A 25,526-nucleotide genomic window follows, 5' to 3' on the forward strand; every position below is an offset into this window, starting at 1 on the left:
GCCAGATGGCAGGGAAATTTTTCTCACAATATATGAACACCACCTCCTCATTGTACATATCTCATGAAGCATAGGAGCATTCTCTGATTCAATATTAGAGCCCTCATCCTCATTGTCTCTGTCCAATAAGCCCTTCTTTTTCCCTTATAAAACTTACCACTCATTCAACCTCTCTTCATTGCTCTCCATTCTCAAAAACAGACTGCTTTCGTTTTGGATATGATGGTGCTTGGTCATGTAGATTTCTCCTTTACCAAAAGGAATACCTAGCTATGAGGTGGAGGGCCTCATACTTCTCTTACTTCCTAGTGCTGAGAGAAACTCGATGCGTGGAATCACCAAATACCTTACATAAGAGAAATTGGCCTTTCATTCTTAAGGTAATTATAATTTGTTTGTATTTTGTTCTCTTATATGTTCCTTTTTTTCACGAGAAGGAACTAGGCAGCATGTTCTTACACTCCTTGAAAGGACCCATGAACTGTGAGTATGCTTTCTTGGGTCTTTTATTTTTGGATTTGTTAGATCCATTGTATGGGGAATTGGCGGACACATCTTACGACGCCTAGCGATAACTCTCTCACTCCAGTGTCGAACTAACCATTTTTTGTTTTCATTTAGACGTTTGTTAGAATTACATAGTTGACAGTAAAGAAATTATCGCACATAAATAGGATGTCCACGTATTTGCAGCATTTATGCAATTGGTAGGCCCATATTTAACATGATTTTATTGATATGAAGGTTAAAGAGAAAAGATGTATGTTGTTCAGGAATTTATGTGTATTTGATGGCTGCAATTTTTTTTTCTTTCTTTTTTCCCTATAGGCTTCACATCATAATCCGTTGTGATAACATTTTTATATTACTTTATGTGATCATGCCACATAGAACGAAAGAAGATATTCACTAATATATACATAAAGGTTACGAGATAAATAACTGGTAAGGCTGAGAATGTTTAAAAATGTACAGTATATGTAGTTCTTTTAGATGAAATTTCTATATATGCTCACCCCCTAGATGCCGTGCAAGAGCTCGTCACCATTGTTCTCCTGGCGAAAAAAAACACCATCCCCTCACTTCCCTTCGAGAGTCTTCTTTCTATTTGTTATTTTTTATGAGATAATTGTCAAGTAATGTCGTTTTCTTGATACGACTTGGTGCAGTGCATGGGCCTGCAATGAGCGCAGAGTTATCCCTTGGCCGTGCTTAAAAAACGAGCGATGTTGACTATAACTTGATGACTTATAAGGTCGACGTTATAAGTCATCAAGTTTAATGATCCTTGAAGCCAAGACATAACTGTTTTTTATTACTTTTAATATTTATCTTTTATATATGCGCTCCTTTTGCATGAATACATTAGTTCATTTATTTATTATGTGAAAAAATATATGGCTCATGACCTTGTTTGGTATCTTTGTCGTAGCAGGGTTATTCAAACAGATGCAGTTGTTTTCTGATTTTATCAGGTGTATCCGTATTTATATTATTGGACTCACCCATCCTAGCAATAATAATAATAATAATAATAATAATAATAATAATAATATACCATCAGTCACTCCTATTTTTTTTTTTTTTTTTTGGTAAACTCTTATTTTCCTTTCACGTGTATTCCATATACTCGCATGCTCCTACCTGCCATCGCAAGACCTCTGTTCCTCTGCGCGCTCTGTATTTTTTTATATTCTCTTTCCTCTCTAACACTCGCTCCTGTTCTACGATGCTGGCGTCCGCAATCCTCCCGCAACTCCGTTTTGATATTTTAGCGCTGGAGACCATGGAAAAAACTCCGAGATTCCTCCCTCCTGGATAGTCCAAGAATTGGACTTTCTTGGCAAGCGCTTCTGAAGGGGAAGGAGACAAAAGAAGGCAGTTCCATTGACGTCTCCACATCCTACCTCCCTCTTGCGGGCCCCATCCCAACCCCTGCCCGGTCAACCCATCTGACGCCGCCGGCGTGCCGCCCGGGACCCACCAAAACCCAAAACCTTCAACCCTCACCACTAATTTAATCCCCACTGGTACATTAATTAATTCCCCTACGGATCGGGGCGAGGCGTGTCTCCGAGAGCATGTATCCTCGTATTTCGCTCATGTATTCTCGTCCCTCTAATCGACTGAGATGGGGAGGACGGGCTGAAACGGAGTTCCGCAGGGGGCAGAGCAGGGCAGAGCCGAGCGGCGACTGAACTCAATTGACCTGCAGGCTTACCCCAGTTACCGGAAGCGGGATGGAAGTGGAACAGCATGGCTGCATGATGGGAACGGCTTTATTTGGGAGTTCCGGGAAACGGATTCTTCCCAAAAACTGGCGCCTTTTTTTTCGATTTAATGCGCGAATTCCGTTTTTCCTTTTCGTCGAACTCCGGGGAGTTTTTTTTTTTTTTACATGGGGGTGCGACAAAGTCTCGTGCCCTTTGACTCCGTGACGGTGACGTCGCCGCAGATAGCCGATCTCGGCCGTAGGATGGAATCGGGTACGGTGACACGTGCCTTGGAGATGCCGGTGTGATTGGTTGGGCCCCGGACTCCCGCTCCTCCTCGGTCCGATCGACCAACGTGAAATGACCATAATGTCCTTTCCCTTAACTGCGGTGGGCCTAAATTCGTTGAAGGGGAGCCGAACAACGTTGACTCGTTTCGCCCGGCTCGTGCCACGTCATCGCTCGCCGCGCCATGTCGGTGCTGTTCCGAAGGCGTGAACTGGAGCGCGGAAAAAACCCGGCAGCGGAGAGCGAAGCTCCCACTCGTTTCCTTCTGCCATTTTTTCCGAAGTAATTAAAAAATTAGTATAAAATTGGAATAGATAATAAATAATAGGTAAGAAAAGGCCAATAAAGACCTCGGCGGCTGGAGGGGGGCTTCTTCTCCGAAGGAAGAGAGAGAGAGAGAGAGAGAGAGAGAGAGGGATTTCAAATGTGATGGGAAGCGGCGCCTCCCGTCTCCTCCGCGTGCCGTGCCTGCGGCCCGCCACCACCGGCGCCGGCGAGGAGCGCCCGCCGGATTTCGACGGGGGGGCTCTGGACGAGGCCCTCGGCCACTCCTTCTGCTACGTCCGCTCCGCCAGCCCCGCCCACTCCCGCTCCTCTTCCGTCTCTTCTTCTGCCGCCGCCGAGACCGCCTTCAAGTCCATCTCCGGTGCCTCCGTCTCCGCCAACTCCTCCGCCCCGCTCCCCGTCTACGACGCCCCCACCGCCGCCGTCCGGTCACAGGCTGCTGGCTTCCGGAGCTCCGCCTCCTTCTCCGCTATCCCCCTCCAGCTCTCCTGCGGCGGCGGCGGCGGCGGGGGGCTGGCGTCGGGGCCGCTCGATCGGGGGTTTTTCCTCTCCGGGCCGATCGAGCGGCGGGCGCTCTCCGGCCCGCTCGACGCTGTCCCCTTCTCCGGCCCGCTTGTGAAGAAGAAGAGCCGGGGCATATCGAGGAGGCTCCGGAAGCCGTCCCTCTTCCGACGGAGCTTCTCGGAGAAGAACCGCCCCTGGGTGGTCCCTCTCCGGCGATGCGACCCCGAGGACGCCCCCCCTCCCGCCGGCGGGAATGTCCAGTGGGCCCACGGGAAGGCCGGGGAGGACCGGGTCCACGTCGTCGTGTCGGAGGAACACCGGTGGGTCTTCGTCGGGATCTACGACGGGTTCAATGGTCCGGAAGCCCCTGAATTCCTTGTGGGCAACCTCTACCGCTCGGTTTTCGACGAGCTCCGGGGCCTATTCTGGGAGGAAGTGGAAGAGGAGGCAGTCTCGGAAGAGGGGACGGACAAGAAGGTCACCTTTCAGGAGGATTCAAAAGCCGGGAGGCGCCTTTGGGAATTCCTGGCAGAAGGGGATGGTGATGGAGAATTGGACTTCTCCGGTTCGGGACGGTTCGCATTCTCTCTGTCCAAGCTGAGGGATGGATTTGGGAGCTGGCGGAAGGAGGGCAGGAGGTTCCGGTTTCCGAGGTGGGGGTATGAATCGGAGGAGAAGGCGAAAGAGACCCAAGAAGTTACCGAGAGGAGTAGCCGCAGGCGGAGGAAGGCGGGGCCTGTTGCTGATCATGAATTGGTGCTGGGGGCTCTTTCACGGGCATTGGAAGTTACCGAGCTCGCGTACTTTGAGATGACAGATAGGGCCATGGACTGCAACCCTGAGCTGGCACTGATGGGCTCCTGCTTGCTGGCGGTGCTCATGAGAGATGATGATGTGTATGTAATGAATGTGGGAGATAGCCGTGCAATTGTGGCGCAGTATAGACCTCGAGGAACAACCGAGAGAAGGAGGAATCAGGGCAATGCCGATGAACAGGACACAGGAGTTGGAGGGAATGAGGTGGGTCTGGAGATTGAGACACTGGATCGAGAAGCAACAGAATTAGTGGCATTGCAGCTTTCGACTGACCACGCCACCAGCAATGAGGAAGTAAGTTCGGATAAGAGAACATGCATTTAGTGAATTGTTGTTTTACATATCCCTTTTTCCTTATTATGCTTCAGAGAGAGAGAGAGAGAGAGAGAGAGAGAGAGAGAGAGAGAGAGAGAGAGAGAAATTGTTATCCATTAATGAAGAAAAAAGAATAATGATTTGTTCCTTCATACTAAGCAAACTAAAAATCTGTTCATAAGGCTGGATACATCTATGTGCTCCAACTATGTTAGGACATATGTAAGAGTAGGTTTTTTGAAAACTCCTATCTAGTATGTAGTATCCAAGAAATACTTCATGACTTGCAATATTGTTCATGGCTGTGCTATGTGAACTTCCCATATATGTGAATGTTAGCTTTCACTTATGTAGAATGAGCATAGCGAGTTCATGAATACACACAGCTCTTGTATAAAATGAAAATACCGGTTCATAAATGTTTGTAGCTGTTGTTGACATTTGCATGTGCATGCTCTCTCTCTCTCTCTCTCTCTCTCTCTCTCTCTCTCTCTCTCTCTCTCTGTGTGTGTGTGTGTGTGTGTGTGTGTGTGGCAGTTTTTCTTGGTACAGCATATTCTCTTTTGGTTTCATGAAGTTTGGCTTCTGCAGGAAGTCCTCAGGATAAAGAAAGAACATCCAGATGACCATCAATGCATTGTCAATGATAGAGTAAAGGGACGTCTTAAGGTCACGCGAGCATTTGGGGCTGGATATCTCAAAAAGGTAAATGCACTCTCATAAAATTTCCTTCTATATGTTTCTAAAATGGATGATCCAATCTCCTAAAGCTTAGATGGTCGAATTTTATAATTTCACAGACTAAGAATTGTCCAATCCATTTGGAGACAGTGTTCAGATAAAGGCTTCTTCTCCCTTTTTCTATATGTTTTATCTGCTATCATTATTTTCAATACCAGATAAATCGGATAAACCTTTACTGTTGACATTGTAGTCTGTAACACAAACTAATTTATGAAATGGGGCATTTTTGTGAGTTGTTGTTTTGTTAAATAGCTTTGTTATGAAAAAAATTATGAATATGTTGCACCTTTTCTCAATGTGCATTTGGTTGCAGCCTAAGTGGAATGATGGATTACTAGAGATGTTTCGGAATGAGTTCATTGGAATAGCGCCATACATAACTTGTACACCTTCACTTTGTCACCATAAACTGGGATCAGATGATCAATTTTTAGTCCTTTCTTCTGATGGCCTGTATCAGTATCTAAGCAATGAGGAAGTGGTTTTACATGTTGAAAATTTCATGGAGAGGTTCCCAGATGGAGACCCTGCACAAAGTTTAATTGAGGAACTTCTTTTTCGTGCTGCCAAGAAAGCTGGTAAGATTTGTTTCTGAACTTTTCATCTGTTTACAAATGTATGTTACTTTTAACGTTTAGACAATTCTGTCAATAATCGCTGGTGCAGTATTTTGGGTAGAAAATCTGGGTTTAGTCCATGATCTGGTACTTGACTGATTTTTAATACTTAATCCAACGGTCTTTTTTTGAGGGAATACTTAATCTGTCATATCAGTTTATTAGACGTGTATATCTGCTCTTGCTTGAACATAAATAACAACCTTTATCTTATCTATTTGAGGCAGGCATTATGGTTATTGCCTCACCATCACTTCTTATTCAAATTAATGGTGTCCTCAACTTTTTCAACAATTCTTACATCTAAGACTGTTATTGTGTCCTGTGATTTCAATCTGATAACCTCAATTCAAGGACCTGCCCTCATTCATTATATATAAACTGCAACTTTTATTTCTGAAGCCACTCCCTGATCTAAAACAAACCACTAATATAGTGGTTTAGAATGTAACCCTGAATATGCTGCTGCATCTTTAGTGCCAAAATGATTGCTTACATCTAATGTAAAATTGGCTAACAACTAGATACTAAAGGAATTAGATTCATGTCTTAAATCTTGCTTGTTGAATGAGTTTAAACTTTCTAGTGATTGGGTTAGCTTTGGTGGCAGTGTTATGCAAGATTGATGGTTAGCTGGGGGACTATGTGTGAGATTGGTATTGAGCCAGTATGCTAATTGTGTCAGACAATAAGTACTAACCTGATTTGCTGTGTATCAACCAAGGGTTGAAATCTCATGCGTATCACCACCACACTAGCCATGAGCCAGTCGTATGGGGCTGGTACGCACAGGTTTCAGCCAAACCAGACCTATATCGTGTCTCATCAGAGCATATTAGCTCCATAGTGCTTAATATACTTTTTTCTTTCTTTTTTTCCTTGCTCATTTGCATTGAGGCATATTGAGGTGTATGGCTCCCATACTATCTATATCAAGGATGATACCATATGAAACCTACTATCTATCTTCATTGACTTGTGCCATATTGTATTGCAGTGAGATGCTCAGATACAATATGATATATTAATCATCATGTGTACAATTGTAAATTGAAAAAAAAAACATATGTGAAATTAAATATATCATTTAGATGAGTTCAGTTTCTTGTTCTTTCCCTAGCTTCCCCAGTCTGTCTTCCTTTTTTTTTTTTAACTACTTGCTATTAGTTGTTTGATCTAATTTTACAAATGCATTTTAACTTGTCTGCTAACCTTCTTTAGATAGTGAATTGCATGTGTTTTGGTTATGATTCTGGTGCTCAACAAGCACCTTTAAAATGATTAAGTATGATGTATTCGTTTCTAGTACATGTTTTAATGTCCAGACTGTAACGCAATTCAAAATAGCCTAGACTCAGAATGTGAAGAACAGGGGGAAAAAAAAGAGGTGAAACTAAACATATCCTAGCTAATTGCTGCTAGGTATTTATATTTGCTTATGTTTTACAGGCTTGTGTTTTTCTCCATGCTGTCATATTCTATATGTTGGCATGGCATATAGGTAGTTCTTGAAAAGGCACAAGCATGATACATGCTTTTCTCATTCTTGGTTATACATGAATGTAGAATGGGGCTTTGGTATTGTTGTGAAAATGAATGATTTAAAAGAACTGGAATCGCACATATGCACACACACACACATACACTTAATTCAAATAAATTGTCATGACTCATGAAACATGATAGACCCATGAAATATTAGGTTTTACACTAATAGAATGTACTGGATCCAGGAGCATGTGATTATGATCTGATCTGAGGCATGGACAAAATGAAGATTGAATGGATGAACAGATTAACATGAAGATAACAATCGTGCATGAATGTACATGTTTTTGAATATTTAGAGCCTGAGATCAGATAAAGAGAGAGAGGATATATTGGTGCATGTTTTAATTGATGATGCTTTGAAGCACATGGATGGACAATTAACTGGTGGAAATAACTGGTAGGACACTTAATTGTTCTTTTAGTGTTGGAGGGACTTTGGGTTTTGTGATCTTATTAAGACTGTATAGTTGACTGGATGTGCGGAATGGTTGTGATTTTATTAAGAGATAAAAGAGGGAATTGGTTGAAGATCAATTAGATATCTAAGCAAGAAGTGCAATTATATATGAAAACATTGTGTTACTTGTCTTGCCCTCTTGAACTGCAAGCAGTCATATCTATGCATAGTTTGTTACAGATGACAAATGCAAGAAAAGAGTAGCGCAGCTGATTTTGGAATTTAGGGTTAAATACCGGTCAGGGTATTTGATAGCCTCTTGGTCATTCTAAGGGTTTAATGGGTTTTATAATAACAACCAGTCACTTGTTGCTGGAATTCCTAATCCAACCTGAATTTAGCTTTAGATAAACTACGAAGAAAAGCAAGTAGGATTATGGATCTGGAGTTTGAGATATGATTTGTTGTAAGTTTATGACTTAGGTTTATTGGAATCTTTTTGCATATTTGAAATTATTTTAAATTGAATTATTTGATTATGCAAATAGAGATGTCAAGATCTGGAGCAAGTGCTTGATGTTGCTAGAGGGATGAAGATGAAGAACCATAAGGAATCGAATACCTGATCAGCAAGGAGTAGAAGTTGATAAACTTTTCAGAGTTATTGCCACCAAAATTCAGTCATCACTACCAAAATGAACATTTTCAGATTCGTGAACTTCATGCATGAATTTATCACCAGGAAAGGAGATCAGAAACTATCATATTTGTTCTGCATAAGAGGACTGCCCACCATAGAGGCATATAGCAGCCACTATAAACGAAAAAATACAAAAGGAACCCCTTAATGCTAAGTTAAAAATTAAGGGTAAATCGTTGTTTGCATAAGAAACAGAAGAATATAAAATGATGAACTTGTCTCAAGAGAGACATCAGAGTTAACTGAGAAAGAAGTAAATAGAAATGAGGAACATGGAAATTTGGGATTCCAGTAGGGTTATATGTGTATATATCAATAACATCCTAAATCTCTAGGCTCTTGGGTTTTTCTGCCCACCTCATAATTGAAATAAAAGATCGAGACAATAATCCTACAAAGATAGGACTTCAAAACAAAACTTAAAATTCAGTTAAAAAATTTCAAAAAAAATTCCAAATATAATGAAATCCTTATATTCTTTGTTGTTTTAAGGATGTTTAGAATCAACTGTAATCCTTTGATAAATCCTAGCTAAGTGATATTGTTTTAGGAACACGTTTTCGTACAGCACAGTGTATAGAATGAGCAAGTAACCAGTGTCTATTACTTGGACCACTTTATTAGTGAGTCTACATCAACAATATAACCAGCTTAGCAATTAGGACTGTTGATAATCAGGGCAACAGATCACCTTGATAGTTTGATGTGATTATATACCAAAACTATTATAGTTATTACAGCAAAGTGTATTATATTTGAATTCATAATCTCATCAAAATATATTATGTTTCAAGCCCTAGATTGGGAATTTTATGACTGTGAATAATAACAACTAAGTTCTGGGCAAATGCAGTTTCTCAGGCAATCAGGCCAGTTTATGTGGTTACAAGAACATGGTTAAGAATAAAGACGTCTTCTTTTAGCACATCTGCAATGATTTCATGAAGCATTAAAAATGCCTTAATTGTAAATTCGACATTGCACACATTAATATCTGCCTATGAATATGTTGTAACATGTAATACACACACACACACACACACCCGTGCATATATATGAATGCACTTACTTGGCTCTGCAGAGAAACCCTTGTTATCTGAAGAACTATTTTGTTCTCTCCATATATTGCATCAATGGCACCATAGTTCTGCAATCTGCTCAACTTTCCATGAATGTAACCTGGGAAGGAACAGCTCAATCTACATCAAAATGTTAAAGCGGTTCCAGTCTTTTAACAGCTTCCTTACGTACAAATGTGTGACTAACCATTTTACCATCTGGGTGCCTGATGCACCCAGGATGGGATGGAAATATTATCTGAAGTACTTTCTACAAGCTGGTTTCTAATTTCCCTGGATTTTAGTTTTGAGGGTTAACCATCCCTAGCACATGGGTTGCATATTTCTGCACATTGTGCTCAATAATAATCCGGGAATACAAGAATATGGATTTGCTAAGGATATGTCCCATGCAACCCGCTTCGAAGATATGTCTTCCCAAGCTCAAGGTTACTGCAAAGTAGATTTTGTATCTGACAGCCGCCTTGAATCAACCTGTTCTGTTCATCTGGAATTTGAAATCCTCCAAAGTCTTGGTGACCTCTCTTGTCCCTGTGCGTGCTTCACCTTCATATTTGTTCCACTCCTACTTCATACTAGGAAATGTTAGATTAAGTGGATGATTCTCCTTCATTCTTGCTTGATCTTGGAATAAAAAGTCATTCCTAACCAATCACTCATCAGTTTTGAATCCATTTTATCAGGAAGCATTTCAAGCAATACATTTGGCAAAAACAATCTGTCCACGGTGCATAGATTCTGTCTTGAAAATTTAACCTAGTGATGGATCCATTGATAGTGGCGAGTCCACTCATATGCATTCAACAATCTAAGGAGATTATTGTACTTAGGATGACCTTATTATCTATCACCAGCATTATCATGAATAAAGCATATTGTACCGGAAATTGGTCAATCATCCCAAGCAATCATCGTTTTGTTTAGTTGACAAATATTTCAAATGTTCCTCCCATGGACTCTTAAGGCCCTTGAGCAATCGAGCCAGTCTCTCCTGTCATCTGATTTTCATAGGAGAAAACCTTACATCTTTGCGCTGTTTACTAATGACAGAGGTTGCTTCTTGCCTTGAAGTTAGATGCTTTAGTGTCAGTTCCCTGCTGTATTTATCTAATGACTCTCAATTGCAGGTATGGACTTTTATGAACTCTTGGACATACCACAAGGAGACCGCCGAAAGTACCATGATGATGTAACAGTTATGGTCGTATCTCTTGAAGGAAGAATATGGAAATCATCAGGAAAATGTGTGACAAGCTAAGAACCAGATGGACTTTGTTGTCTATGCTATGCAACTTGCCATCAGCATATTGCCAATTCATATCTCGAAATTGTAAAAAGGCCAAGGGTTCCTTCTGATCATTAAGTTGTGATCTGTGACAGAGCCATTTTCCTATGGTTCTGGAAATCACCATGAAAGCTTCAACGGACAAATCGAATACAGGTAAAGTGGAATGGCTTTTGGATTCATGCTGGTTGATTTTGCCAATCAATCTGAAAGGGGAATTGGTCTGGGGTGGTAGAAGATGAACATACCTAGGGAGAGTGCACAAGTTTATTCTCGTTTTTTGGGAATGCCGAGCGGCGACTTTCCTTGTGCTGCGATGCTTTTCCCCCTTTTATTTCAGGTTTTTATAGGGGTAAATGGTTTTTCAGTGGGAAATATTTTTACAGATGTACAACATTACCTTTTGTTACATGTGACGCCCTCTATATCTGTTGGACATGTTCCATCAAAAGCTAATCTACAAAGACAAAATTCTTTTGGCAGCAATGTTGCAAAGGTGTTTGATAAGCAATTGCAATGCATATTAGAACAGGTAGCACTTTTACTGCCACTGTGGTCTTTGACAATCTTTAGGTAGCACGACTCAATTCCCTGACAAGAAAGCAGAACGTTTTGAATGCTTCCTTCTTGTATGGTATTCATTAAATTATCAATTTAGAGGGCGTGCATACACCTTTTCTGCTTCAATCTAATGATGTAAAATTTATACTGCAATGAAGTGACAGTGGTAGACAATCAAAGAAAAATGGAAGTCGTGAAACTTGCACTTCATCTGCATTAGATTTCACATTCCAAAACAAGGATTACAGTTCAAAAGTAGTACAATTACCGTTGCCTTCTCCTATAATGCAGCAAAAACTGCAGAAGGAGCTCCGGACCGTACCCATGATATAAAATCCTCCCTGGAAGCAACAAAATTGCCGCTCGTTTCTTCATTCCTCCTAAATGGTGCAGCCAATTTCTCCAAACGTGAGGCAAAAGCACTGGCCAATCCCTGTGAGAATCTGTGGGTTCCAGCACCAGTATTAATAGAGAAGGATTGAGGCAACACTTCCTTCTTCTCCACAGAATCTGATAAACTTTTTATCCACTCTTCGAAAGCAGTATCGGCCGCGCCGAAAGACAGCGATCGCAGGTTCAGCGACCATACGTCCGAACTCTTTGCATGCAAATTAGGATAAAAGCCATAAAGGGTTCCCAGATGCAGAAGATCATTAGCCCTCTGCGAAGGAAAACCATGGTTCCTGCATATATCTATCAGGCAATTGCAGAAGGGCCTCCGAGCCTCGACGGTAGCCTCATTCAGCATCCCTCGGAATTCCTCTTGGACTTCATCGAAGCCAACTTCTTCCATGCGGAGCATCTTTATCAGCTCAACCACCCTTGGATTAGCCTTCTCCAAGGATGCGAGCACCATCTCCATCTCCCCTTCTTCGCACAAAGCCACAAGTGAGAGCAAGCATCCGCAGAGCCGATCATCCGGTATAACACCTCTCTCCACAGAAGTCTCGAACACCCTCATGGCATCTCCTATCCTCCCGGCCTTCCCCAAGCACTGGATCAAACAGGTGTAGCTCATAATGTTTGGCTCAACTCCATTCTCCAACATCTCTTCGAACAATTCCAATGCCCTCTCCGCCTTCCCTCCACTCCCATATATGTTGATCATTGCAGTATAGCTCCAATTATCCGGCCGAGTACCGCGCTCGGGCCGCTTCATATCCTCAAACAGCTTCTCGGCCTCTTCCTCCAATCCAAGATCGGCGCACATGCTGAGCAGTGTGTTGTAGAGGATGAAATCCATCGGCCATTTGTTGGACCTCATCCGCTCCCAGAGCTCCAGTGCGTCCCGACTCCACCTCGCCTTGCCATAAATCTTGATCAGTGCAGTCAGCGTCTTCTCATTTGGCGACAGGCCAGCCGACACCATTTCGTCGAACAGGCTCCTGGCAAGCCCCGGCTTCCCAGCCTTCCCCATCGCCTCCAACAGAGTGTTGTAGACCACCAGATCGGGCTTCACGCCCAGGCTCTTCATCTCCTGCAGCACGTACTGAATCCCGTCGTAGTCCCCGGCCGCGCCGAACATTTTAGCGAGCACCGAGAAGGCGACAGAGTCCGGGGTCCATCCTCCAGCCCGGGCCCTCTCATACAATGTCATCACCTCCCCCCGCTTGCCCAATTGAGCATACACATCGAGGGCGGCCGAGTAGGTGACTTCGTCGGGGATGACGCCGGTCCTGTACATCCTCTCGAACCACTCGACGGCTCTGTCGAACCGGCAGCACCGCTTGGCGGAGGTGATGATGGTGGAGTAGGTGACGTTGTCGAGGGGGACGCCGCGGTCGATCATCTCCTGGGCGAGGCGCTCGACGAGATCGTGCTGCCGGCCGGCGCGCAGCGACTTCATGGTGACGTTGTAGAGGATGGTGTCGAGGGGGGATTGGTCGGCGTGGGTCTTGAGCCAGTCGAAGAACTGGAGGGCTTTGGGCCATGAGCGGAGGGAGTTGAGGACGAAGAGGGCGTTTTCTTGGGAGGGAGGGAGGGGGAAGGCCTCGGTGAGAGCGGCGGAGAAGGCGGCGGGCTCGTCGGGGGCTTGGCGGAGGGAGCGGGAGAGGAGGGAGAGGTGTCTGAGGTCGGGGTTGAGGGAGTAAGGGGGCCGGCGGTGGCGGTGTGGGGAGAGGACGGAGGGCTTGGGCTTGGATGGGTTGACCCAGGTGGGCTTGGGCTTGGTGGGGAGGCAGTGGGAGTTGGACGAAGCGCGGTCTTTGTCTTTGAGGAGGGTGAGGGAGAGAGGCCGGAGCTGGTCGGAGAGAGAGGGGGTGGTGGACTCCGTTTTCGTGGAGTTGGGCGCCGGAGGGGATTGCTTATTGGAGGAGGAGGAGGAGGAGGAGTGGCAAAGGAAGGTGGGTCTGCGAGAGGGTTTGGAGAGGAAGAAGGGGAAGGAACGAGGGGAGGACGGGGACTGGAGGTCAAGGTGGTGGAATGTGGGAGTGCAAGTGTAAGAAGAACCAGGAAAGGCCAAGAGTGCCATGGCTGGGGAAAATACCAGCATCACAACTCCAAGTCTTGATGAGTTTTTTTCCCTGAATATTTCTCCTTTGGATAAGCCATTCAGATATATTATAAAAAATATCTCAGGCAAGCAAGGGCTTGTTTCTTTTAAGTTGCCCAGCCGAAATGGATGCAGCCCAGCTAGCCCGTTGGACATCACAGCCCAACTAGCGCGGTGTCCATCATTGCGGACTTCGACGTGACCTCAAACTCACATGCGGAGGGCCTGAGTCCAAATAAGGTAAGGTCTAGGCCCATTTATAATTTTTGTTTTATTTCTTTCTTTTTGTCTCAAACAACAATAGGAAAGTCAGAATCATGAGAACGACCATGGTAAGTTTCAATGTTCACCTCACAAAATCACGAGAAAGAAAAACTTCCATAGACTTAGTCATACATAAGATCTGATGCCATGAACTATTTTTTTTCTTCTTTTGCTTCTTTTTTTAAACTAAAATCAAAAATCACATGATGCGTGTGTTTTTCCTTCCTTCTTTTTTTTCTAATTTTGAAGCTGCATGGTCGAATTGAATTGGTCGCATCCGCCTTCCTGCTTAGCGAATCTCTAAGGGGCGGCCATGTTAGGCTGTGTGGTCTACGCTTTGGGAGTACCTATTGATGGAAGAGGAGCTCTAAGCGATCATGAGCAAAGATGTGTCGAAGTTCACCAAGGCTTCGATCGCCGGCTCTTCTGTCATCAGGTCACCAACTTTCTTGACCTTTCGGCACTGGGCAGGCGTCAAATCAATTTCTTGAAGTTGGCCCATTGCATTACTATTATTGGGCATACAGTATATGAGAGGAAGCATGCATATATGCAATCACATGAGATGGTGAGATGAAACATTCATAAACATCATCTCATACTTTTCTCTTATTTTTATAACAATTATCAAACTAATTAAAATATATTCTTTTTCGAGATTGAAGGTAGGTATAAAAGCACTCCTTGCATGGATTTGCGGTAAATTACCGAAAAAATGGATATGCAATAAAACTTTGACATGGATGGAGGTTTATAATCCAGGTATATAAGTATATATACAATAATTGAGTGTAGTTTTGCTGCATGATCCATGTTGAGGTTCCAGCACCCAAAAGGTAGCTATAATTGTAGCTTGAGCTTATAGCTTGGTAGTTGCACCTCCTTGCTTGGAAACAAGAGATCAGAGATTTGAGTGGTGCATTCTTCCATAAGATTTGGACCTCAATGGTGGGCCCATGCAACCTTATGCACGTCAGCATGTGTGGAAGGTTGCTGTTTGCTGTTGGGAACTTGACAGCAAATATTTATCTAGTCACGCTCCTCCTCCCGGATGTTTGTAATCACAGGCTTGAGAAAAAGCAGCAGCCCGGACTTTTGTCCGAGCGTGGCCTTTTGTCCCCTGTTCAAAAGCTCAAGGCTGAGTCATAGGGAATTATAGGGAAAAAGGGCTCCAAGAAATGAAGGAGATAAAAGAAGGGGAGCGGTAAATTTTTGACACGTCCATTATATGCGCCAAGCTCAAAGCAGTATGAAAAGGTGTTATTTATGCGAGATGGATATTGGGTGTGGACTGCATTCTTTTGGATGGGACTCGACCACTGTGATCGAGTGGATCCGGAATCAAAGATGCACTGCTAAGGAGAGGCTGCTGCTCTACGATATTCGTCAATTTCTAAGGGAGTATGACTCCTATTTAGCCACACATATTTATAGGAAGGCAAACTGTGCTGTTGACTAGGTTGCCTCCTTTTCTTCACATCACTCGGAGGATTTTATTTGGATGGACCATGTGTCTGCGGCGGAGCTTCTTTGTAGCCATTTGTTCTCTGATTTTGTTGCCACATTCATACTCGACGGGTGTAAGCCGCCGTTGTACCAAAATAAAAAAAAATAATAATAAAAGAAAAAAGAGGAGGGGAGCCTAGCATTTGTTTTATTGAGGTCCATCGCACCATGCACAAAAGTTTTGCCGAAAGTGCGAGCAAAAGCAACCGGATAGGGTGATGGGGAAGTTGTTTCTTGTTCTCCTTTCTATTTTTTTTATGCCTTGGCTTTTATTAATCTTAAATGCTACATATTTTTTTAAAAAAAAATTGTGTGTAAGATGAGATCCTAATGAAATCTTTTGGCTTAAAATACAAGAGGATCGCAATTTGGCATTCGCATCAAATAACCGTGGCCACAAGCCATGGATGACTTTAAACTAGAAGTAATTAAACGATACTTTCTAGCAAGAAAGTTAAGAGCTTTATGAGCTGAAACATCGAGGCATGATTTTCTCATTGAGTAAAATTGTTACATATCTGCCACATAATAATATTAAGAAGGTGTGTCGATGCTGAACAATCTCTTAATATGACGAATTAAGGCTCTAGAAGTTTTGGATTCAGGTGTTGGATGGCATATTTCCAAGATTTTGGACCTTCCTGTTTTCTCTCTAAAAAAACACAACTACACATCAACTCATAATAATATATTTGGATTGAAAGGAGACGGTTGAAAAAATTTTGCATCCCAAGTCTACACATTGCATAATTGCCTACTAAGACCTTCCTTCTCTACTGCATAAAGTCAATTTGTGTCATATAATAAATTACAAGTACAAAGTGCTGAATGATACCTTGCCTACCCGTGAGCTTGAATCTTCGAATCTTTGTTGCCAAGGAAACGCTCAAGAAACTACCCATTTTGGATCCAAAGGGCTAAAGGAGATTTTATTTTTTTCTTTTTACTATTAAACGTGTTATAAGATAATGTTTTATTTCCCAAATGACAGATATGTGAAGCATGAAGTGGTTTCTTTTGTGGGCTTTTTTGACTTGGCCATTCTTACCTCCATTTTCCCTATCATCTTTATTAATATCTCTCTGCGCAATTTTTCTTTCATAATATGTGGGGACGCATCCAACTTAGATGTCACACGTAAGCGTTTCTATCAGATGACAAGTTCCAAACTAATGAGACACGCCGGTCCAGACTCTAAAGTTCTTATCTTGGGAAGAGACAGTCCCACTAGGATCAAGGATATTCTCCTCTAATCTCCAAAGTTGGATTGATTCATAATTGTTCCTTCAGTCTTTGTCTAAGAAGTTGGGGGGAAACACTTGGAGTGGGGGGTGGGGTGCACTTGTAATCATACAGGAGACTGTTTAGTACTTGGGAGTCCCCTTGGGGAATGATGATCAAAAGAGTACTCAAAGTTATATTCTTAGTGCTGTCTGACCAGGTTATGATGCAAAGGTATGGTCTTAGACCAATCTTCTTGGTCGCACAACAAGAGCTGGTCAAGGAGTTCACAACTAGGAATGGTAATTCAATCTTGAAGGCATGCAGCTTAAGCACTACTGGTTGTAGCCAACTGTGGTGAAGGCTGGATGGCACCTTTATGACCTCGGCATCATGACAGTAGCAAAAAAAGATTGGTGGGGTTCACATATATGCTTTGAGCTAGGCTACTGACCTGTACTGCACCAATCCATCCCATATCATTATATCCTTCGCCGCCTGCATCAACATGGTTACACACCATGCCAATTATCTTATCTTCTTACTGTAGACTAATCACCGAGATGAGCGCATGATGAATGAAGCCCATAAAAAGAAGATGAGATGATTGGCATGGTGCATGGCCATGTGGTGCACGTGGTGTAAAGTAGAATTTTCTCATAACCACAAAATTATGCATCAATTACATATTTCTAAGTTCGCTGGCATTAATTTTTTTTTTTGAAGTCCAATATTCATTCGTCTAAGAGTTGGTGAATGTATTATGAATGAAGCCCATAGGAAGGAGATAAAGGTGATTAGCATGGTACATGGCCTTGTGGTGCATGCGGTGTAAGGCTATGCATGAGTTACATATTCTGGCATTAATTTTTCTTTGGAGTCCAATATCCATCCAACTACGAGTTGGTTAAACCTTGTGGTGGGTTGCAAATTTGACACTAGTCACTCCTAATCCAAGTTTCTCATGCTTTCCTACGTGAAAAGGCCAGATCAAACAAACCGAGCCAGAACTCACGGGATCAGTGGCTTGTTAAACGAGGGCCAAAAACGTGGATTGATATCATCGAGGATCAAAGTCGCTACCTCTTGCAGGGGCGAGAGCCAGACTCCCTCCTAGATGTTACATCTATTAACATTGTTTTGCTTCAATATTTGGACTGTAGGAAACAAAAAAAAAAAAAGAAGGAAAAAACACATTACTGGAAGGTTAATGGAGATGACCATAACCTGGGTTTGACCAGCATTTTCTTTATTTCAGTAGAATTACTGATCATCCAAGTATACTTCCATTAATGTAAGATGCACCATTGGGATACTATAGCAAGGCCTCTTCTTGATCATCTTTTGGCCATGTTTAGTCTATTGTACTAATGATTCTGTTGTCGATTATTTTTATTTTTATTTTTTTGTGCAACGGCATCTCACTACATATGGCTGTGAGTATGTCCGAAAAAGTCACAGTACAGAATGTGCTCTCGTGCTAATGGCACGTGCTCCAGTGCCCCCATGTGACGGATCCAGAGTGGTGCGCTGCAAAGGAAGCGATTTAGTCCGCCGCACTGTTTGCCTCTCGAAATACATGCAAAACACGGAATGAATCAGACTCCTCTAGAAGATGGCAAATATCACGGACTAGGGGGTGCATATATGTCCTAGCATGCCCGCTCCGGATTCAGTCGATCAATATAGCCGAATTGCTCTCAGGAAGGATCCGCTGCGCACCCAGGTCCACTCTGACATGGATGAGGCCCTTCCATGCCGCACGCAGCTCCGCCACTAGGACTGGCTCGTCAAAAACGACCTCCGGCTGCAACCAGCCTAGAGTCTTGGTATCTGATCACAAAATTTGCACCGCATCTGTTGCCGTTCTCTGAAATACTACCGTCGAAATTTATTTCATTCAGTTGGCATTCCCACCATATTAATTTCTTAAGAAAATTATGTAAAATAAAGTTCCAAGTTGCTGAAAGATGTCCTCAGAATAAAATGGTAACCAATGCAGTTTGTTTTGTTGGAGTCGGCCTTTTTTTTTGACTTGTATATGCTGGACCAGCCACTAGGTAGGTAGGATCTTAGCTCTTGCACTACTTTTAATAAAGAACAAGAAAGGAATTCCTTTATGCTTTCACTCAAAGGCCTACTCCCATATTCGCTTATAAATTAATAAGTATATGGCACATCATGTTTCGTCAGGTAAGTTCAATTTGACTATGAGTAGTCTATCAAGACCAAGTAGTATACTCAACAATGGTTATTATACTCTGGAAGCTATCAATAACTAACATATTTTCCCACCAAAAAAACTCCTCCTCCTTGGAATAGTTCTCCAGAGAACTACTCTAATAATTGTCCTATACCTTCAGGCTTGAATTGTACCTCTACAACAAAAGGTCTTCTCATGTTCGATATACCTAGACAGTAAACCTTCTTAATATCATATTTTGGACAGAATCTTACTTTGTTGGTGACTACAAAACTTTTAAGATCTCTGCACGGTTCATTCTCGACTTTTAAGATCTCTACACTGACCATTCCATCGAGAATGAGACAGTAGCAGTCATACTGACTGCGATACTTGGAGTGGACTGAAATTCCTGACTTCGGTTTTGTTTTCTGCAAGAAAGTGTATGTTATAGTAACATAATTAGCTCATGGGTGCATATATAAGTAAAACAAAGTTCTCTGGAGTTCAGATACCTGGATGCAATGCTTGTAACTTGTAATGAAGAAAACACATTGATATCAAATATATATGGATATGGAGGGTTCCCCAACTAATAACCAAGAGCTTGTATTGATCTAGGCAACCTAGAGTGTACTTATTTCCATACTCTTGAGCCCTGTCTTCCTTGTTCAAAGCCCAATCTTTCTCAGGTTCCATCAGTTTGGCCTTGTAACTCTCTCTCCAACCTAATCCTCTATGCCCATCTCCTCTCAAATTATTCTCTTCTTTTTTTTTTTTGTGACACAAACCGGGCTTAAGCCAAGGTTAAAGAAGTATCAAATCTATACGTTATATGTATGTATCTTTCAATGCTGCTGCCCCTGTAATGCTGAAAGCATCCCTGAGTCCACCAGCTGCTGCCCAATCAGCTACTAAGTTGCACGTTCTTTTTATATAGGTACCAGCGAAATCTCTTTTCAAATATAATAAAGATCTTTTGATTTTGTTGGCCGCATCCACGCCTGCAGAGTGTGAACCGCTGTTGTATTAATATATATATATATAAAATAAGGACCTGTGGTCGAGACTTCCATTTCCTTCAAAAAAAAAAAAAAAAAAAAAAAAAAAATCATACTCTAAAAGCATCATTCTTAAAGGGATCCAACAGCTTGTATAAAAAGATTGAACAGAATGTCGACACGCAAGTCCCATGAAATGATGTTTAACATCTCAACAACTAAGGATTTGCTAGGAGGGTAAGTGCACCGGGAAAGTTCTCAAATTGAGGGTCTACCAAAACCACGGGTATTTTGGTCATTTCCCAGCAAGTCTTTGACAAAACGAGAACAAAGGCGGGCTTTCCGACATGATGACGTGGAGGGAATTTAAGCTGGCTGTAAAACTAGGAAGAACCCCATTAACGGTAATAAATTATTGGCGGGAAGCTGACTTCAGGTGTGAAGTGTGAACAATCCGGGGGACTTTCGGGAGCCGCCAGCCCCTCTTAAACGCTTCGGATCGCTTCACAAAGCCAAAGCCGACCTTCGGTTGCTTCGAGCGCCTCCTTCCTCCCTCAATGAAATCCCCGCCATTCACTCGGTTCTAACACCTTGTCTCTATAATAGCTCCGCCTAACCCCTCTAGGTTCACTGCTTCTTTGGTTCAAGCTTCCAAATTCTAAGAAGTTTTGGGATTTGGGTGAAGTTTCTGCTCTCAAAATCTCAATTTCTTCTGGACTTTAAAAACTTCAGTGTTTTAGCCTTCTAGGTGTCCGGATTTACTTGAATACTGTAGTTTGAGGGTTGTGTTCTGTTTCTCTTCATTGGTTGGCAAGAGTTTCCATTTTCACAATAATTTTTGTCCCTCCTTTCAAACACTTATACGTTTGAGTAGCATCAGTCAACTAACTGGGGAGCTTTAGCATACTAATTAGAAACTCGTGTTTTTTGAGAAGAATGATTTTGTTGTCCAAGGGTTGCATCCTGTGGAACTTCTGCTTGGTTTTAGAAAAACTTCGCGTTGAGAAAAGCTTCTATTTTTGGATATTCCAAATTTTCAATAGGTACAATATTGTCACATGAATGCGAATTTCATGATCTTAGCGTAGGTTTCTTCTGTTTTCTGTTTTTTTTTTAAAAAAAAATCCCAGATGTGCATTCTTCTGGAGAGCTAGCTTCTTCTTCTTCTTCTCTTTGGGGAAGATTTGGATTCTTTTCGGGTGTCAAAATGAGTCCTATGTCTCTGCCTCCCGGTTTCCGTTTCCATCCCACAGATGATGAGTTGGTGGGATATTACTTGAAGAGAAAAGTGGAGGGGCTTAAGATTGAGCTTGAGGTTATTCCGGTGATCGATTTATATAAGTTTGAGCCGTGGGAGTTGCCAGGTAATATGACTCATTCTGTGTTTGCTAAAATGCCATAGATTATCAGATGATTCGCTTCAGAATTGGAACATGTTACAATGATCTGTGAATTTCTATGTGTATTTGTAGGCATATTTTTTTTTTAATTGTAAGCTATAAATTCACTGTAAAAGTATAAATGGAACTTCATTTTTATTACCATAAACCCACAACAAGAATCTCATTGCGCTACTTGAAGTCAAATTGTGGATGAACAAATTGTGCAACATTGACTCACAGCCATAGTTGATATTACATCACATTAATTGGAAGGAACTAGAATTTAACAAATTAGGCTAAAAAATAAGCATTTCTTGACAAAGTCAACTTTTGGTTAAGTTGCTGATGTTTTGGAATATTGAGTTTCGTGTGATCCTTATGATACTGATAATAGTACCTAAGTTATCTGGGTGCTTAAATTAGAAAATCAAACCACAAGCTTCAATAAGGTGTTTAAAGGTCATGTCAAGCCACGAGCAATTAAGAAGAAAAGAAGGTTCTGTTTATTCTTTTTTTTCATTCCTTTTTTTAAGTGATAACATTATTTCTTGAAAAAAAAGAGAAAGATATGTGCTTCACCAACCATGTGGTATTGTACATGCATTTTTATCTGGTGATGGAATCAGTACCTTAATCAGAACTTAAGTGAATTTGAGTAAATCATATGGCACATTTGCTATGAGAAATAGAGGAACAATCATTTTTTCGAACATCTAAGCTTTTTCTCGAGAAGTCGGTTGTAAAAAGAACTTCTTTTCTTCCTTCAAAAGTTATGTCAGTGTAGGAATGTTGCAGTTTATATGCTCTCCTTATGTTAGAAAGTAATGTTCTCAGCAGACTCTCACATCAACATCATCAAAGTGGAATCTTTCTGCAGGGGAATGAAAAAATAACTAGAAAGTGCTTACGTAGATAGGCTTTGCATATCACTCCCTGAAAATGGTTTCAAACTGATTTAGGTTTTTGAATACTTCTCGAGCTTGTTTAAGTCTAAATCAGAAAATAATGCTTCCAGTTATTCAATGATGCATTTCAGACAAATCATTCCTTCCAAAGAGAGACATGGAGTGGTTTTTCTTTTGCCCGCGAGATCGTAAATACCCAAATGGTTCACGCACGAACAGAGCTACAGAATCAGGCTATTGGAAAGCCACTGGTAGAGACAGAAAAGTTGTCTGCGAGTCTTCGGTGCATGGACTCAGGAAAACCCTTGTTTTCTATCGTGGAAGGGCTCCTGGTGGAGAAAGAACTGATTGGGTGATGCACGAATATCGTCTTTGTGAAGATCTTTCTCAGGGATCTCCAAATTTTGTGGTATATACAAGTACATGCATTTTTATAGATTTATGATCCTAATACATTATTCATCTCTGAAACTACCATGCATGCTTAATCATGCCATTTTTTTTAATTTTTAAACTATCTGCTCTAGGGAGCTTTTGCTCTGTGCCACATAGTGAAAAGATATGATCATGGGCAGAAGATAGGTGATCTTCAAGGAGAATCCAGAGCTAAAAGGGGTCGCTTTTCTTCCATGATTGACTTCAGCCAAAAAAGGTGCTTCAACGAGGTCGGGAGTACCCCAGAAGAAAATCAGTCCATAGTAACAGATATGTTGACAAGAAGCAATGGCTCGACTAGAATCAACTCTCCAGAAAATGGGAGTGGAACTGGGCTGCATCAAATTATGATTGATTCTGATCAGAGAGACTTCTGGGATTCACATGTTTCAGATGCCTTGAAGGTATATAGAGGAGTAAAGAGTGAAACTAATTAGTGTTCATCATAACTGAAGCCACATAGTAAATGTAGTTACATAATTTGATTAGCTGCTTGCACAGCAGTGGATATATAGATGTTATTGGCAAACAACATGGAAGTGGATGGTGCTTCGCATTTGTCCTTTGACATTATCTGTGAATTTTTGCAGGTTTCTTCACCAAAGGAAGGCATATATGAATCAATGACTGCAAATATGTTCCCTAATTCAATAGAAATATGCACACCACGTAATCTTTCTCTTATCTCATCCTATGCAAACTTCAGAGAGGAAGCGTATGTGACTGATGAGCTTGATGGTCATGGATGCTCTTCATCTTTTGCAAGTCCTGCTTTCTGCATGGACATGTACAGCAATGTGGAAGACGCCACGTTGCAGAGCCTTGAGTGGGATACAGCAGAACTTATGAATGCATCGTTCAGCGGTACTAACTTTGGATTACCCTGTTGAACTTAATTATTGTTGCTTCATCCTTTTCCACAAGTGACTGTGCTAAGGGATATTTAATCATATTTTGCCCCATGGATGCAGGAATTGAAACCTGGAATCGAGTATTATCCATCCCCTTCAATTCATAGGCAAGAAAGCGAAGGAGAGGAAACCAACCTGTGGTTGCAGGAAGACAGTATGGTCATTGTGAAATGAAAATTTTCTCTAAATGGACGCTAATAGACTCCAACCAGTCTTAGTACAGAAGAGGCTGTTAAAAAGATGAGTAATAGATAATTATGTGATATAGTTGACTGTATGTTGCAAGATCTCTGAGGCAATGCCTTTTAGTATTTGCTCTCAGATATATGATATATCATAACAGTTCCTGCCTAAATGTATCAAGAATCTGATCTCCAGAACAACCTCCTTTAATGTCTGTGCCTGGAGACCTATAAATTAAAGTTTGAGTATCTACAAGATTAGGCCACCACTACCTTGATGGGGTAATTATTGGTTTTCAATCTTAGGTAAAAGAGATATGTTATATGTACCATAAGGTTTGCTTGTAACTTCTATTATTAACAACAATAAGTACTTCTCAGGTGCACTGAGTACCACCATGAGCTCTCTTCTGCAAGACATGTAAAGTGAACTATGTACTCTTGCTTGCCATTTGTACTCATTATTTTGAGAATAAAGATGTATTGTAAATGTGAATGTGAGGATTTATGCGGCCGTGTGTTTAGCCCCACGTCGATTATGCATTAGGAAGATTTGGGTTACTTATACAAGGCCAAAAACTCAAATAGCATCTTCTGTCTAATCTTTTAGATGAGGTTCTAGATTGTTACAATAGTATCAAAATAGATTCGGCTCATGGTCTATGTGGACTAGAAAACTCTTCGACATGGACTGTTTGGGGCTGAAAACAGTCCATGCTGAAGAGTATTTATAATTGGATTTAATTAGATTTGGACTTTTAGCCTGGCGAGGATATCAACAAACAAATAGAAAGTACGTGAAAACTTATGTGGGCATGTGTTTAGTCTCACGTCAATTATGTATTGAGAATATCTTAGTTACTTATATAGAAATAAGGAATCGAAATAATACCTTCTGCTAACTTTTTTTAAGTAGTAATAGTAAAAGCTTTCCATTATTCTTGGAGATAAATTTTGAGTCTTTTGGAATTTGTTATTGTTAATTCCTTGATGGCCAGCCTTTTCTCTATGTGTTGAAGAACCTTTAAACAAGAGTCCTATGTATTGGTACTATAATAGTAAAATTAATAATTTGAAGTGCTAATCATTTAGGCTCCTCTATCTTAAATAATTTTAATGAATGAACTGATCATATGTTGAGGTAATATAAAAATAATAAAAAAAAAACGTAATACCAAGATTGCTTCCATTTTTAAACATTGCCAAAATAATGTCTGATATTACAGAAATCATGACTTAGAAGCTTATGGTTCTAATCTTCCATAAACAAGCTAATGCAGCAAAAGAACACAAGAAGTCCCTTCTTGAAACCTTACATAAAGATTGAGGGCGCGGGGAACAAGAGAAAGAATGTATACCATTCGGCAGCTGCTTCCTCGGAATCGAAAACCCCCACCACCGCCCCGAAGAATCCATGAAAAGAAGCAATTAGCTCTCATGAAGCACGAGGCATTTTACTCTGAAGAGGTTCCAACCAAAGTCTTGCTTTTTCTTATACAGCACTAATATATTCCCTCGGAGGGTCTAATCAGAGAGAATTTATAACACGACCACGGGACAGCACCCAATCCAGTAAACAATTGACTTAAGAAATTAACGATAGTAAACACTAGATTGAGTCGATGTACGGTAAATACTTTATGTACCGGAGCGTAAGCCCTTGTAAGGAGTAGGAGTTCTTTTTACTTTCA

General features: G+C 41.5%; 3 protein-coding genes across 3 annotated transcripts; 2 read left to right on the top strand and 1 right to left on the bottom strand.

Moving 5' to 3' along the window:
- Nucleotides 1-1,586: 1,586 nt before the first annotated feature.
- LOC103704739 (probable protein phosphatase 2C 26) lies at nucleotides 1,587-11,280 on the top strand. Its single transcript, XM_026803691.2, has 4 exons — nucleotides 1,587-4,400; nucleotides 5,013-5,126; nucleotides 5,479-5,743; nucleotides 10,637-11,280. Exons 1-4 carry the CDS (start codon nucleotides 2,931-2,933, stop codon nucleotides 10,765-10,767), a joined length of 1,980 nt encoding a protein of 659 aa, XP_026659492.2. The 5' UTR covers nucleotides 1,587-2,930; the 3' UTR covers nucleotides 10,768-11,280.
- A 188-nt stretch (nucleotides 11,281-11,468) lies between these two features.
- LOC103704682 (pentatricopeptide repeat-containing protein At5g46580, chloroplastic) lies at nucleotides 11,469-13,902 on the bottom strand. Its single transcript, XM_008788074.4, has one exon. The coding sequence runs from the start codon at nucleotides 13,844-13,846 to the stop codon at nucleotides 11,636-11,638; it is 2,211 nt and encodes a 736-aa protein (XP_008786296.2). The 5' UTR covers nucleotides 13,847-13,902; the 3' UTR covers nucleotides 11,469-11,635.
- Nucleotides 13,903-20,511: 6,609 nt separating this feature from the next.
- Nucleotides 20,512-24,331, top strand: LOC103704683 (NAC domain-containing protein 71). The gene is made up of 5 exons (XM_008788075.4): nucleotides 20,512-21,384; nucleotides 22,439-22,716; nucleotides 22,835-23,146; nucleotides 23,333-23,606; nucleotides 23,714-24,331. Exons 1-5 carry the CDS (start codon nucleotides 21,228-21,230, stop codon nucleotides 23,758-23,760), a joined length of 1,068 nt encoding a protein of 355 aa, XP_008786297.2. The 5' UTR covers nucleotides 20,512-21,227; the 3' UTR covers nucleotides 23,761-24,331.
- The last annotated feature ends 1,195 nt before the right edge of the window (nucleotides 24,332-25,526 follow it).

Source organism: Phoenix dactylifera, chromosome 5, assembly GCF_009389715.1.
Source record: "Phoenix dactylifera cultivar Barhee BC4 chromosome 5, palm_55x_up_171113_PBpolish2nd_filt_p, whole genome shotgun sequence".
Lineage (NCBI taxonomy): Eukaryota > Viridiplantae > Streptophyta > Magnoliopsida > Arecales > Arecaceae > Phoenix > Phoenix dactylifera.